This window comes from Engraulis encrasicolus, chromosome 10 (assembly GCF_034702125.1).
Source record: "Engraulis encrasicolus isolate BLACKSEA-1 chromosome 10, IST_EnEncr_1.0, whole genome shotgun sequence".
Classification (NCBI taxonomy): domain Eukaryota; kingdom Metazoa; phylum Chordata; class Actinopteri; order Clupeiformes; family Engraulidae; genus Engraulis; species Engraulis encrasicolus.
The window spans coordinates 29,911,037-29,924,924 of NC_085866.1; the positions used below are offsets into that span (position 1 = coordinate 29,911,037).

General features: G+C 41.9%; 2 protein-coding genes across 3 annotated transcripts in view; one reads left to right on the plus strand and one right to left on the minus strand.

Moving 5' to 3' along the window:
• Positions 1-151: 151 nt before the first annotated feature.
• LOC134456930 (complement decay-accelerating factor-like) lies at positions 152-6,711 on the minus strand. Its single transcript, XM_063208587.1, has 5 exons — positions 6,270-6,711; positions 3,064-3,258; positions 2,325-2,424; positions 628-710; positions 152-504 (listed from the first exon to the last, which is right to left on the minus strand). The coding sequence occupies exons 1-5, from the start codon at positions 6,334-6,336 to the stop codon at positions 233-235; spliced, it is 717 nt and encodes a 238-aa protein (XP_063064657.1). The 5' UTR covers positions 6,337-6,711; the 3' UTR covers positions 152-232.
• A 6,147-nt stretch (positions 6,712-12,858) lies between these two features.
• The window catches only part of ptpn22 (protein tyrosine phosphatase non-receptor type 22), a 32,315-nt gene continuing 31,285 nt past the window's right edge, over positions 12,859-13,888 (plus strand). For both annotated transcript variants that reach the window (XM_063208588.1, XM_063208589.1), the window contains exon 1: positions 12,859-13,259. In XM_063208588.1, the coding sequence (XP_063064658.1) occupies positions 13,158-13,259 (102 nt within the window). In that variant the 5' untranslated portion in view covers positions 12,859-13,157. The remainder of the gene's footprint in view (positions 13,260-13,888) is intronic.

The window sequence follows — 13,888 nt, forward strand, 5'->3', positions numbered from 1 at the left end:
TACTTCGCTCTGAATTTTTTTTTTTCCATTTCTTATGATTCCCACCATAGCTGAGATGTATAGTATCTCTTTTCCTTTTTTATGTTACTGTAATAAGAAGTTGCCATTTCGAACGGTCAGCTAAAGATAAACCATTGTAATGATTTTCCAAAAGGGTGCTGTAGCGAAGGGGAATAATTGCCCCATCAAGGAAATGGCGAAATTGTGCCCTGACCAAAAAACACCCCTAAACCTAACTGATCACAGGGGGTTGTGCGTTTTGAGTTAACATGCAAAGTCGTGATGCAGTAACTCGATAAGACGGTTCAAGTGGGGGGAAAAGATTACCTTTACATTGAGGTGCGTTTGACCAGGAAGTATTCAGAAGACAGCGTATGCTGGAGTCCCCCAGTAGAGTGCCAACATTACAGACATACTCCACCACATGGTTATATTCATACTCATCTTCTGGAGGAAGTTTTGGACGGCCATTGTCGATCCGTGGTGGAGCTCCACATGTTATTGCTGAATAACAGACAGGACAGATCAGACAACAGAGCACAGTTAGTACTTACAGTACAATTGGTGGTTCAAAATGAGATAGTAGACAATAGAAAATGATGACTAAGGACAGATTCGTTTTCATACCTTCGCAGACAGGCTCTTGGCCGTCCCATTCTCCATTCGCCATGCATACCCTCTGCTGGTCTGGACTTCCCAATAAGTAGTATCTAAAGCCCATAACGCACAAGCAGAAAGACATGGAGCTTCAGGGGAAAGCATACCTTCATTAAATGCTAATGCTAACATACAGTATAAGGGTGGTTGACGTTTAAGGGCGTAACGCAAAAAAAAAAAAAAAGTTTTTCAAATTCCTGAAAAAAATGATGGATAAAAATTGGAAAAAAATAGAAAAAAATAAAGCACTTAGTGGTCTGTGGAATTTCACCTTATTTTTTGCCATTTTTGGGAAAATGTGTCCTGCATCAACACATAGCATAGGCATGTCACACCGCAGGAAAATGGAGTCACACCACAGGGAATTCACTGCATTATGGCCATTTTAATCCTTTTGTATACATGACTGACATCTGAGCTCATGCTAACTTGATAATGATATTGTGTTTAATCTTAATATGTGTTTTCATTAATAAAAAAAACTTTTTTTCCTCCTATAAGAGCAGTCACACCACAGGACACCATAAAATGAACCCAAGCATTGCGTGACAGAAAGATTGCAATATGAAGACATATTAAGAGGTTAAGAGTCACCTTAAACTTCCACAGCACTCTCCAATAACTGAGGTACTGACTGGTTAGGAGCCAGTCTTTAAGACCCTTGTAGTTGGCCTTGCAGCTGCCCATTCACAAACATTGACATACATGTCACCCCACAGGACGCAATTTGTGTTACGAATTTGAACTTCCCCTTCCCCTTCCCCTTCCCCTTCCCCTTCACACACATCCCCATTTTTTTCTTTTTTTTTCCAATTTTCCACTCATTTTTTCAGGAATTGGAATACATGTTACGGCCTTAAGCGTCAACCACCCATAAATGGAACACCAAACCAAAGCAATGCATCTCCAAGTCGATCCTACTTCTGTGACATCAGCCTGGGCTGCGTTTCCCAAAAACTCTTATGTACTATTTAAGTATGAGGAGCCGCCTAGGCAATGGATTACATAACCAAAAGTTTATGCATAAAATAATTGTATTGGCCTACATACTGTACTATGTTTTGTTCTGGTACATGCAAATAAGATGCTTGCTTAAGTGCATGTGTGAGGTAAAATAGTGTATTTCTAAACTTTTAGTGATGATGTGAAACTATTTGTGGTATATTGCCTAGGCGGCCCATCATACTTAAGTACTACTTAGGCTTAAGTACGATTAAGACTTTTTGGGAAACGCAGCCCAGTCCAGTTAGGAAGCAACGCTCATTGTGAATGCATTATGCCTAGGCAAATCTAAGAAGCAATGGGTAGAAATTAGGTAAAAGCCAAAAAAAAACCAAGTTATCCTGCAGGCGGTGTCCACAGATCAATTCACATTCTGTCAGATTAGTTTTGGTCACATGTGCATTTGGTCAGTTTCACCTGGTACCAGGAGGTGGTGTCCATCACCTAGTTGCTCAGCTAGAAGAGCGTTTCCAGGGTTAGTGTTGGCACAGTGGTAATGTGTTCTACATGTATGTGTCAATGAGATTGCGTCATTAAAAAGTGTTTTTTTTTTCTGTGACAAACAACTGTTCAGATGGGATAATTAAAACCACACATCCTAAGCAAGCAGTTAGTTCATAGGAGGAGAAAAGAGGAGCGGCAGAGATAAAAGGGCTGTCACTCACCCAAGATTGCATTGAGGCTGAATTATATCTCCAAATTTATTTTCCGACAGGTATTCATATTTCCCATATATTATATCCCCCGGGTGGCCACAGGTCTTTTCTAGAAAACATGAACATGTTGTATGAGTACAAAAACGTATCGTGTGAAAAGAGGAGACTCACTGCAATTGGCTGCCAGTGCCATGCAATTGTTACCATGCACATGGGCGCCGAAACTGGCCTTTTTGACCACCCAAAGATCAAGATGGAGGGGCCAAAATGAAATAAAATATTACATATACTGTATAATAAAATAAAAATAATAATGAAGTTGTTGATTGTTGTCTTCTATCTGCCTAGGCCCACACTTCAGTCATTACAACATTCGAAAAGGTTGAACTGAAGTGTGCATGACTGGCCTTGAATAAGGGTTTGAATGGAGTGGGTGTGGCGGTCTCCAAAAAAACACATAATAATGGAGCTTTAAATGTGATTAATCGCAATTAACACAGCTTTCTAAATTCATTTACAGCACTAGCAGTCAATAAATCGTGGCTGCTAGCTGGAACCATAGGATTGAATGTTAATTGCTACAGTAGCTTGGAGGTAAAATTTTCACTCTCAGAGAACAACAGGAAGAACAGGAGAAAGGTAGAACTCAATTATTTAACTCAAGTAGAGGTGTAATATGACCTTTTTTTATATAAAAAACAACAACAACGGTACAGTGTCACTTTAACATTTTCAAAGATGAGCTTACTTTGGCAAGTGAATCTTTCTGGCGGTGGGCTCCACTTGTCACCCGTACAAGTGAGCCTCATTGGTGAACTTTGAGTTGGCTCATACCCAGGGTGGCACTTGAGTCTGACTCTATCCTGGTCAGCAAACGTCTCTTTGTTGATATCATCTTCATGAATGACGGCGTTCTCAGTGGTCGTGGGCTTGGTGCATTCTCCTACGGGGAGAAAAGAGGAATTGATGCCACATTGATACCATGGGTCACAGAAAACTGACTCTTTTTAAGTGGTTTCTTTCTAATTCTGGAATTTAGAAAACTATGTGCTACTTATTGAGGTAATATAATACGCTATTTTACTTAATATAAATACACATTTAAAAAAAAAAACTTTTTCGCTCACAAACTTCTTTATCAGGCTTTTTTCCCCAGCTTTATAGCGTTTTCACACCTGGGGTGAATTTCTCAAAACCAAAGTTGCTAACTACATTAGCTACTTTGCTGTTTTCAATGCATTTTCCCATTGGCAACTACCGAAGTTGCTAACAGGCTAACAACTTCTCTTTTGAGAAACTCACCCCTGGTCCGTTTCAGCCGCCTAAGTGAACTCAGAGTAGTAACTCAGCATTTTTGCTGCATATGTGAACGCTCCAAATACGTACCCAGACCCCTCGGAAGCGAACCGTACGTTGGTTGACGTGGTCTCAGTTTGGTTCGCTTATGAGTTCTGACAAGTTACACTTGTGACTAGGTGTTATCACTTAAGGAGGGCTCTAGAGGACCGAGTGTGATAAAAAAAGGAGAGTGACACACCATAAAAGCCTACCAGGACCAGAAGGATCAGCCAGTTTTTTGTAATACACTCACAATATAAACAAAAACAGAACTGAGACATTTTGCTGTCGGTTCTCTTTTTGGTCCACTTAAAGAGGACTGAGTTTGGTTCACTTAAAGGGGACCAGGTGTGAAAAAACCCTGTTAATGGTTTAACATCTCCAAACATATTCAAGCTATGCCATTTGTAAGTACAGAATATGGTTGGTATGGTCAGACTGATGGGAAATGGCGATGCTAAAGCCAGAATCGGTCTTTAAACTAAAGTTACTGTAGGTGTCCAAACCGGCTTTTGAATTTTGTGTGCAAATCCTGGGCATGAAATGTGGACGTGGCACCCAAAATTTGGTGAAAAGGGGCATTACTGTTACCATTACCCAACTTGGTATTCATTCAGTTGGCATGAAAACGTTTGTGACAAGAACGCAGACAATGCGCGCACATCAGTGGCACAGGTGCAGGACAAAACAAAATAACCGAAATAAATGATGAATGTTCACAACACTGTTCATGCTCCCAATTATTAGCACAATATTTCTGACCTTAGTGCTTCTTTAAGCCACCCCCCAATGAAGATGGCAACAGGAAGTAAATGGGAGAGAAACGGGAAAGGGTTGGGAAACAAGCTGGTTGGACTTGAATATTGGTGTGCATCCCATTTATGGTACTACAGTATTTTAGTGCAGTGTGTTACAGCAACCGCAGTACCTACAGAGGTGTGACAGTTGGGGCTTTTTTGCCTTTATTTCAGATAGTACAGTGAAGAGTGACAGGAAGCGAATGTGGAGAGAGAGACGGGGTAGGGATGGGAAATGACCCAGGCCGGATTCGAACCCTGGCTTAGCCCGCTGTGCCACAGCGCCCCCAGAGGTGTGACAATTTAATACGGAATCCAAATTTGGCATTATATGCCAGGAGAGAGATTGTGAGTAATGTGCCTTTCACGTGTTCTCACCTCGGAAGTAGATATTTCCCAGTCTCGGAAACGTGTAGTACAAAAACCTGTATGTAACATTTTCCAATTAGTTGTCTAGTGGAAAATACCACAAGGGAGGTCGTTCATGTGTGCTGCCCATGTCTGCGTTTGGTACCAACTATAATTTCCAGAGCACATGAATGCAGGGTAAAAGTCATCCATTGTGCCCTGCCCACTCTGAGTCTTAGCAGAGTCATAAAGTGGAATAAATAAACCATAACTTCCCCACAGATTTCTCCACTACACCACACCTCTGCCAAAAAAAAACATCAGTTCACTGTAACTGTGTGAGGTCACCCTCATTTCCTGTGGCACACCCATCCCTTTACTCTGAATGGGTCTGGACCCAACCCTACTTCCTGTGGCGCTGCCCGCATGTTTAACTTGCTAGTCAATTCAATTCCATTTCTTTTTCTTTTAAAAAAACCCCAATAAAAATACAAAAAAAAGATTTTTAAGCCTTTATTTTCGCAGTTCGTAGGGCGAGCGGAAGGAAGCGAGTGGGGAGAGAGACAGGGAGGGCTCAGCAAATTACCCCGGACTCGAAGACGGGTCACCGGTGTAGCAGACCAGTGGCCAGCCGAGAGAGCCACGGCTGGGCCCAATTCCATTTCAATTTATTTTCCGTTTTAATTCATTAGGTGTTGATTAAGTGTTGTGTGTGTGTGTGTGTGTGTGTGTGTGTGTGTGTGTGTGTGTGTGTGTGTGTGTGTGTGTGTGTGTGTGTGTGTGTGTGTGTGTGTGTGTGTGTGTGTGTGTGTGTAAAATGCATGAGCTGTAAAATGCATCGATTTCTGATCCCATCTCAACAGAAATTACTAACAGCAAGATAGGAGACAGGAGTATGCAAGTCAAAGGCAACCCAGTAACAAAACGCAGTGGTATTATTATAGTAGCATGTGCCTATATGTTAATGTTACAAACAAACAGAAAGAAATATTCAACAACTCAATGGTGATTGAAATGACAACATGTTCAATCATGATCGCACGTAGTGGATTGCGAATGAACTGTTTATGAAGGCATTTTTAGGCTCGCACTGATAAAATTCAAACACCTGCTTCAACTCAAGGTGCGGCGAACACGGAGCGATCTGTGGCTGGCACCAAAGCGAAGATGCCTTTTGGAGCTCATGGGACAGGGCCTGGCTGGGAACATTCTGTCATCACACCCGTAAGAAATGTGACTACATAAATCACACCAAAACACTCACCAGAAATATGTAGAACTAAACACGTAGGGCATTATGTATGATAGGCCTACTTCCCATTCTTTCGCTGTGGTAACCCTGCCAGTGTGAAGCTCGCACACAAATGACAACACATTCTACACTGTAAGCAGCTAGATATAACAGAGGCATGAGGCAAAATAAAATGAGATTACAAGACAATTGCAGAGTTGACACTACACACAGTCTTACCTTTGACTTCAGTGGAGGAAAGCAACAAAATCCACACACTTCCTAGGATGATATAGGCGATCCTCATTACGTAGGTCTAAACGCTACCTACTGTACTAGTAGGGCCTACTAATCTACCTGCCTTTGCTTTCAGTTTTGTATAAATGCACTGCGATGTTTGGGCTTATGGGACTACCTACAGTAGATGAGAACCAGCGTTGTTTTCAACCAGCGCCCACTCTCTTGCGGATGTTAGTGCGTAGTAGACACCCGGATATGGTGATCTTGGACGCCTCGAAAATACCGATAAAAAGGTAACATTAACAACGGCTAAAACTACCCTCCTGACATTGCATCCGACAACTTAGAGGGGAGGTGCCTTCTGACCTTTTGCTATTACGACCGCCAAAGCTAGCCTACTTGTGAGAGCACAGCCACTGTGGCACAGCCCTTTTCTTGAGATTTTCGTATAAGAGGAAGTTAGCTCACTAGAATGTCAACACATAGACGGAAGTTGCTCATTATCGCCAACTAGCTGCAGTACCACTAGGCCTACAGACTGGGAGTAGGCCTACGTTTTAATATGCGACCTTGCCTCCTCCACTTGCCTCCTCCACTTGCTTCTCGTCATGATGACATCACTGACAACAGCATTATATTTCAATATCTTGCAAAAGCTCAATTGTAAAGTATTTTTCTCATTTGAAAAACATTCCCTCAAAAGTTGTTGTGGCGAGGCTGACAGCTGGGAAACATTAGCGTTTTCTCCACGGAGGAGGGACCAGGAGGCGGGACGAGGAGACAAGCACAAGTGGAGGAGGCAAGGTCACATATTGGGATGCGCACTGGGTTGAATGGGTTTCAATGGAGCTGCATAGGCTACAATAATATTTATTTTCCCATTGTTTTATTTCCTGCCGAAATATTTATATTCAGTTCGAAACAAGTCCTAAAAATAACTCATTTGAGTTTTTTTTTTGCGCCACTTTAGTATTATATTGCCCTACTGAGAAAGCAAACTGAATGTATGAGGCCAAATCCATAGCAGAATGCAAGCCATTTTTTTCTGACTGCTCCAAACATCTGGTGGAGGAGGTACAACAGTTTGGGCAGGCATCACCAGACACAAAACACAATTGTTTTTTGATAATGGGCAGATTACTAAATATTTGAGAACACTGGCGATTCTAGGGGGGGGCAGGGGGTGGCCAGGGCCACCCCTGGGACGCTATTGTCCACCCTACTGGCCACCCTTGATTCGACAAGTAATTAATAAAAAAATATATTTTTAAAAATAAATAAATAAATATACAATAATAACAACAGTATAAGACCAATAATAGGTAATTATCAGGTAATCATTCAAGTTCGTCAACCCAACAACAAATAAGAGAAAACTGTCAATCCATGGTGATCGCTGGCTGACAGATCTAGGGTCAGTTTTACACTTTAACTAACACGACAGTCGTTGGACTGATGCTGCACAAGGCTGATTTCTGATCAGTAGGCTTACACGAGATGACCACTGCGTGTCGCCTGCTGCTCCTATAGTCGCTTATTTATCGTGAAAGATCTGGCAACCCCGCACCAGCGATGCTGAGGAGCACTGTGTCACCTGCAGTTCCTTCACGAGAGACCGCATCCACTAACTGCCTGGACAGTCTAATTTGGACAATAAGGTATGGCAATTTAATAATTTGTTGGTTGTCTGAATGTGTTGGAAAACCTAATTTTGAAAACTTTATGCAAGTATTAGCAGCCAGGAAGAGCCAAAATACGAGATAGCTACACGAAACAACAACATGACTAAATGAGAGCAAGTTAGTGTTGTGGCAGCTGCAAACCAAGTTAGTAGCACAGCACAATCCTAACGTGCACGTCAGTTTATTTTTTTGTTGATAACAGGGTAGTTAATATGAAACCGTTTGGATAGGGACATGGCATGGATAGCATTGGCCCATTGGCCACGCATTGAAAAGGGTAGTCGGTTGTTATCTAAAGTCAGGATCGGTAGGCAGACGTCAGTACCTAGCTCGAAACCTAGCATGTGAAATGAACTAATGCTAAGCTGGACTATGATTGTTGTGATGCCTTCTCTCAGTGAGAAGCTTCTCCTTTGCTTCTTCGATTGTCTTGACTTTTCTTGGAGTTTAAATCAAACTTAAATAAAGTCGGAGTAAGTCATAGTAAAGAGCACCTCTGCCTCTTTAGAGTAAGCAAGTTCACATCAGTCACAGATGTGTTGCCTAAACCCACAGCGCTAGTCCACTTCAGAGTATGACTCCCCCCCAATAGCTAAATTTGCGGCACATATTTGACCTCAAATGTGTCAATATCGTAATCCTTTTGTTCAAACGTAGCGAAAATAAATCGTCACGCACACAAAATCATGGTACAGATGTGAGTTTGTTCACCAACGAAATTCACGTCATGTAATTTCTTTGCTAAAACCCTGCAGCCACGGCTTTAGAATCAGCCACTGCTCACAGCTGTAATTGCCTTGCAGGCCGACGGCGCCTCAGACTTGAAATTCACGTCATGTAATTTCTTTGTTAAAACCATATGCCACTGCTTTGACATCTGACACTGTCAACATCAATAATATAGGTTTTTTTTTTGTATTCTGACATTGTTGAATGAAGTCAAAGTTGTTACTCTAAGGGGAACCACAACCACGAACACAAAACTCATGAACACAACATGTGTACTCTGCCAATTCGACAATAATCCCTCTGATATTGTAGCCAGTTACTATGCTTAAATTATGATTAATTGGTTGCATTGATTTGATTACATTTCCTCCAGTGAGTGACATTAAGATGAAGAGAAGAAACGATATTGAGAGCTTCTTTATCAAGAAAAAAAAAGAGTCAGAGTCAGCTACAGCCAGTACCAGCACCAGTGCAGATGCCCACACAAGCCAGCAGCCTAGGCATAGTGTTGATGAGCAGTCCACTACCCCAATACAAGATGGTAGGTTGTACATGGAAAGTTTGAATTAGTTAGGCCTACATGTAGCCCTTTCATGCACACCGTTCAACCAGTGGAACACTGTTATTGTCATCAAAAAGGTTCTGTCATAGTGCCACACTACATAACACAGGGTCTTTAGTAATACACTATGGTAACTCTGGTAACGACAAAGGTATAACGCCATGCATTAAAGGGTTTAACAGCTGACAAATGTTGAGACAGAAGATGATGAACTAAATATTTGTATTATATGTATATGTGCATGGACCTGTCTGTCTGTCTGTCATTTTAAACTATCCTTGTATTACCACAGTTGACCAGCCACATTTGGAGGAGGAGGAGACGGACTGTGAATCTGTGTTGTCTGGATCTCCACCTACTGAGCATGGTATGTCAGGTTCAGATGTCATTCATGAAGTTGGTGTCTACTCTCTCATACTTCAGTTATTTAAAAATGGCCAATTATGCATATTTATATGTGAATGCATAGCATTTAACCAGATTACACTGCACTTTCAATTAAAAGCCTGGCACATTAAAATAACTTAATGAGGATATGTGTGTGCATTTATCTTTAATTTCTGTGAATACGTACATAGAAAACAAAGACCTAAACATAGAACATTTCAATACTATATATATATATATATATTATACTACTACAAAATATTGTATTTGAAGTTCACTGGTGCTTTTCTTTAAAATGCAGGAAATAGCATAGAATAAATGCAACATTTTCTGTGTGGGAGGACCCCCGTATGTGTATATAATTCCATGATTCCATGGCCACCTCAGACTATATTTGTGTGTCATCTTGGCCACCCTAGTAAAAATGTCCTGGATACGCCCCTGTTTGAGAAGCAATTGTATGCTTGCTCAATCTTTTAGTGCCCCTAAATGACCATGTTCAAACATTTAGCTCCACCTGCTGGCAAAATACAAGCGCATAGGCCTACCTCACAGTCCTATAATGGTGCAATGTGTAGAACTGTGGTCAGAATAGGTAGCGGGAGAATGGGGTTGGCTGTCAATTTTTTTTACTTAAATCTAATTTCAAGGGAAAACATTTCTACACAGCTTCAATGCTTCATGTGCCAGGTAAATTTGTATAGGGGCGTCATGGGTAAGGGATTAGGGCATCAGACTTGTAGCCCAAAGGTTGCCGGTTCAGCTGCCGACCCGCCAGGTTGGTGGGGGTAGTAATTAACCAGTGCTCTCCCCCATCCTCCTCCATGACTGAGGCACCCTGAGCATGGTAGCCTACCATCCCACCGCATTGCTCCCTTGCACGGGTGAGACATGTATGGGTTTTTGTTTTCCCCTGACTGCGCACAACTAATTGCGCACAACTCAACCTCTGATTGTTGGAAACTGCTGTCGGTTAAAAAAGTAGCTCATGTGGTTGGCTGCCAGTGTCTTGCCCCTCCTCACAATATCGTGTTTACAAACACGGTGAACCCATTTATAGGCCTATGCAATTACGTTGTGTGTTGTGTTCACTTGCGTGCTGTGGAGTGCTGTGTCACAATGACAATGGGAGTTGGAGTTTCCCAGTTGGGTTTTCACATTCATAGCCATAGATCCCCTAGAATCCATTCTCTTCAAAAGATATGGGTTGTCAAAGGCACCTTGCGCAAATGTGCCATTGTGGGGTTGGTTGTAGCTCCGGGGTTGGATGTCACAATATTATTGTAATGGGGGGATATGGAACATTTAACATGAAATAAGAATGATATAACATGTCTAATTTCAATGAAATGTGAATCTAGCTTAGTGGTTTTCAAAATTGGGGCTGGGGACCCCTGGGGGGGCCATGAAGGGGTGCAAGGGGGGCCGCAGCAGGTTGGCAGGAAAAGTATAGCACAACAAAAAATGAATAATTGAATAAACTGGCTCAAGGTATAGCTTCCACATGGATTGCACTAGCTACAAAAAATGTACCAAAATAGCTTACTCTTTATACTTTCAAATAGTCATACTGATTTTGATGCAGCCCAACGTGCAATGAGTGAGAATAAAAATATTAGACTCGTAAACATTTTCATTTTCATGTGAAAAGTACATCATGTTGTCTCACATCAAGGTTATAATATGGCCATAGAACAATTTGTAGCAATGAGTGATATGCCAATCATAATGTGTCATAATTGAAGTGAAGTTTAAATGTCAAATGATGTAGGCTAACCGGTACCATCATTTACCAGTGACAACATCTAACAAAAAAAAACAACTTTGGGTGTGTGTTAAAAAGAACTATCAACAAAAGTGGAGGGAAATACACTGACAAGTTCAGTCTCTTTATTGTGTATTCAACCACCATGTCCACAGCAAATGTTTGCTATTTCTGTGGACATGGATGAATAGGCCAAATAATAATGAGACTATCAGTTTTATTTAGCCATGTCACAGGTGTGGGAATGTGTATGTAGGCCTACTTTGTATTTGTATGTGTATTTTGAAAGCGCTTTGAATTCAACTTTATACTTGTGATACTGCTCTATATAATGCTGTATTGTATTGTATTTTTTATTGTATTGTTTACATTGCGATTGTGAAAGAGAGCGACTTTTCATTCTAAAAAATGCACATGTGTAATGTAAAATACATGTAAAATGTAAATGTGTAAAACTAAATGTAACTTCGTAAAGGTATAGTATGTTGATGTAGCTTACTGAAGGTGCTGATACTGATTTGCCATCATCAGTGGCGATGTGGCTACCAACTTCCTCAACCGGAACGGACTACTGCACCCAAAACAAAACAATCTGGTTTCAGAAGTGGACACTCAACTGAAACCGCCCTACTCTCAGTAACCTAATCTCTAAGAACTGCGAGAACGAAGGGACTATCCTCTTGTCTTGTGTCCTTGATTGTAAGTCACTTTGGTTCACGAAGGAACTATTCTCGGTCTTAAGTCCTCGATTATAAGTTGCTTTGGTTAAAAAGTGTCTGCCAAATGAAGTGATGTAATGTAATGTGGTGAAGTGATGGTAGACGCACACACGCACGCACACACACACACACACACACACACACACACACACACACACACACACACACACACACACACACACACACACACACACACACACACACACACACACACACCGGACACACACACACACACACCGGACACACACACACACACACACACACACACACACACACACACACACACACACACACACACACACACACACCTCAAGATTCAAGAAGGCCCTGAATGCAGTAATCTCTGATGAGATAGGTCACCTTTTCTACTTTATCATCTATAATTATTCTATTGCACATTGCTGCCACTTGTTTCACACACTTTATGTTGTTTTTGCAGAGCGCCCATAGTAGTTTCCGTATGCGCAGACAGGGCCGCTGACAGCTTTGTCTGGGCCCAAGACAATGTCATCTGAAAGGGCCCTCCATCCAATACATACAATGTAATGAGAACCCAATTCTGGGCCCCTGGGCTCAGGACAACTGCCCGCTTTGTCCCCCCCTGTCGGCTTCCCTGTGCGCAGACAAGGCGCTCCACATAAAGGGGCCGGCTCTAGGACCCTGTGAGCATGACAAAGGACTGGGGTGATATTTTTAATCTTACCACAGACCCTGTTAACTTCTCTTGTCAGTGTTTCCGCAAACACACTCACCGCTTCAGCGCAAACAGACGGTGTGCCTGTCCGTTGAGCGAGATAGAGGGTATGGCTGCCTGTGTGTGTGAGAGTCTGTGTGTGTGTGTGTGCGTGTGATTGGTGAGGGCAGTGGCAAGGATTATCTTGGGACAAACATGAATTTACAATACGGGACAGAGACTCAGAGCCTGTGGAGTGATTAGTACAGTAAGTAAAGTGTTCCAATGTGATTGATAGAAACTAATCGAAGTAAGCTGTATATGGCAGAGAGAGAGTGTGTGTGTTTGTGTCGTTACCGTGGTGAAGCTTGATGGCCACTCAGGCGTCAATACTGAGGAACTTCTTGGCTGAAGTGGACTGGAAGGAGGCCGTTCAGGAGGATGCGGACAACAGCTTTACTGGAGAATTCATGGTGAGGGAGCTCTTCTCTTCTCTTCTCTTCTCTTCTCTTCTCTTCTCTTCTCTTCTCTTCTCTTCTCTTCTCTTCTCTTCTCTTCTCTTCTCTTCTCTTCTCTTCTCTTCTCTTCTCTTCTCTTCTCAAATACTGGGTTAGACCAGGGCACATTGTTCATGGTGAGTGAGTGTGAGCTCTTCTCTTGAACTCTCTTGTCTTGTCTTGTCTTGACTTGTCTTGACTTGTCTTGCCTTGTCTTGTCTTGTCTTGTCTTGTCTTGTCTTGTCTTGTCTTGTCTTGTCTTGTATTGTATTCTCTTCTCTTCTCTTCCCTTCTCTTTGCTTCTCTTCTCAAATGCTGAGTTTGACCAGGGCACATTGTTGGAAAAGTCAAGAGATTGAGTTGAAAATATATAAAACATATTACAAGAAGTAAATAGCATATGCTGTGGCTTTGAAGTGAAGCTTTACAGAGGACCTACCATGTATGTATTTAGCCATGTGTTAACATTGTATTCAGCACCAGTTTTTTTATGTGACCCACTACACACACACACACACACACACACACACACACACACACACACACACACACACACACACACACACACACACACACACACACACACACACACACACACACACACA

Bases quoted from the DNA above. Each gene is read 5' to 3' on its own strand.
- LOC134456930 (XM_063208587.1), bottom strand. From the start codon at position 6,336: ATGAGGATCGCCTATATCATCCTAGGAAGTGTGTGGATTTTGTTGCTT. The intron at 3,259-6,269 runs GTAAGACTGTGT...TTCTCCCCGTAG, and splicing joins TTCCTCCACTGAAGTCAAAG to GAGAATGCACCAAGCCCACG. The intron at 2,425-3,063 runs GTAAGCTCATCT...CATGTTTTCTAG, and splicing joins AGAAAGATTCACTTGCCAAA to AAAAGACCTGTGGCCACCCG.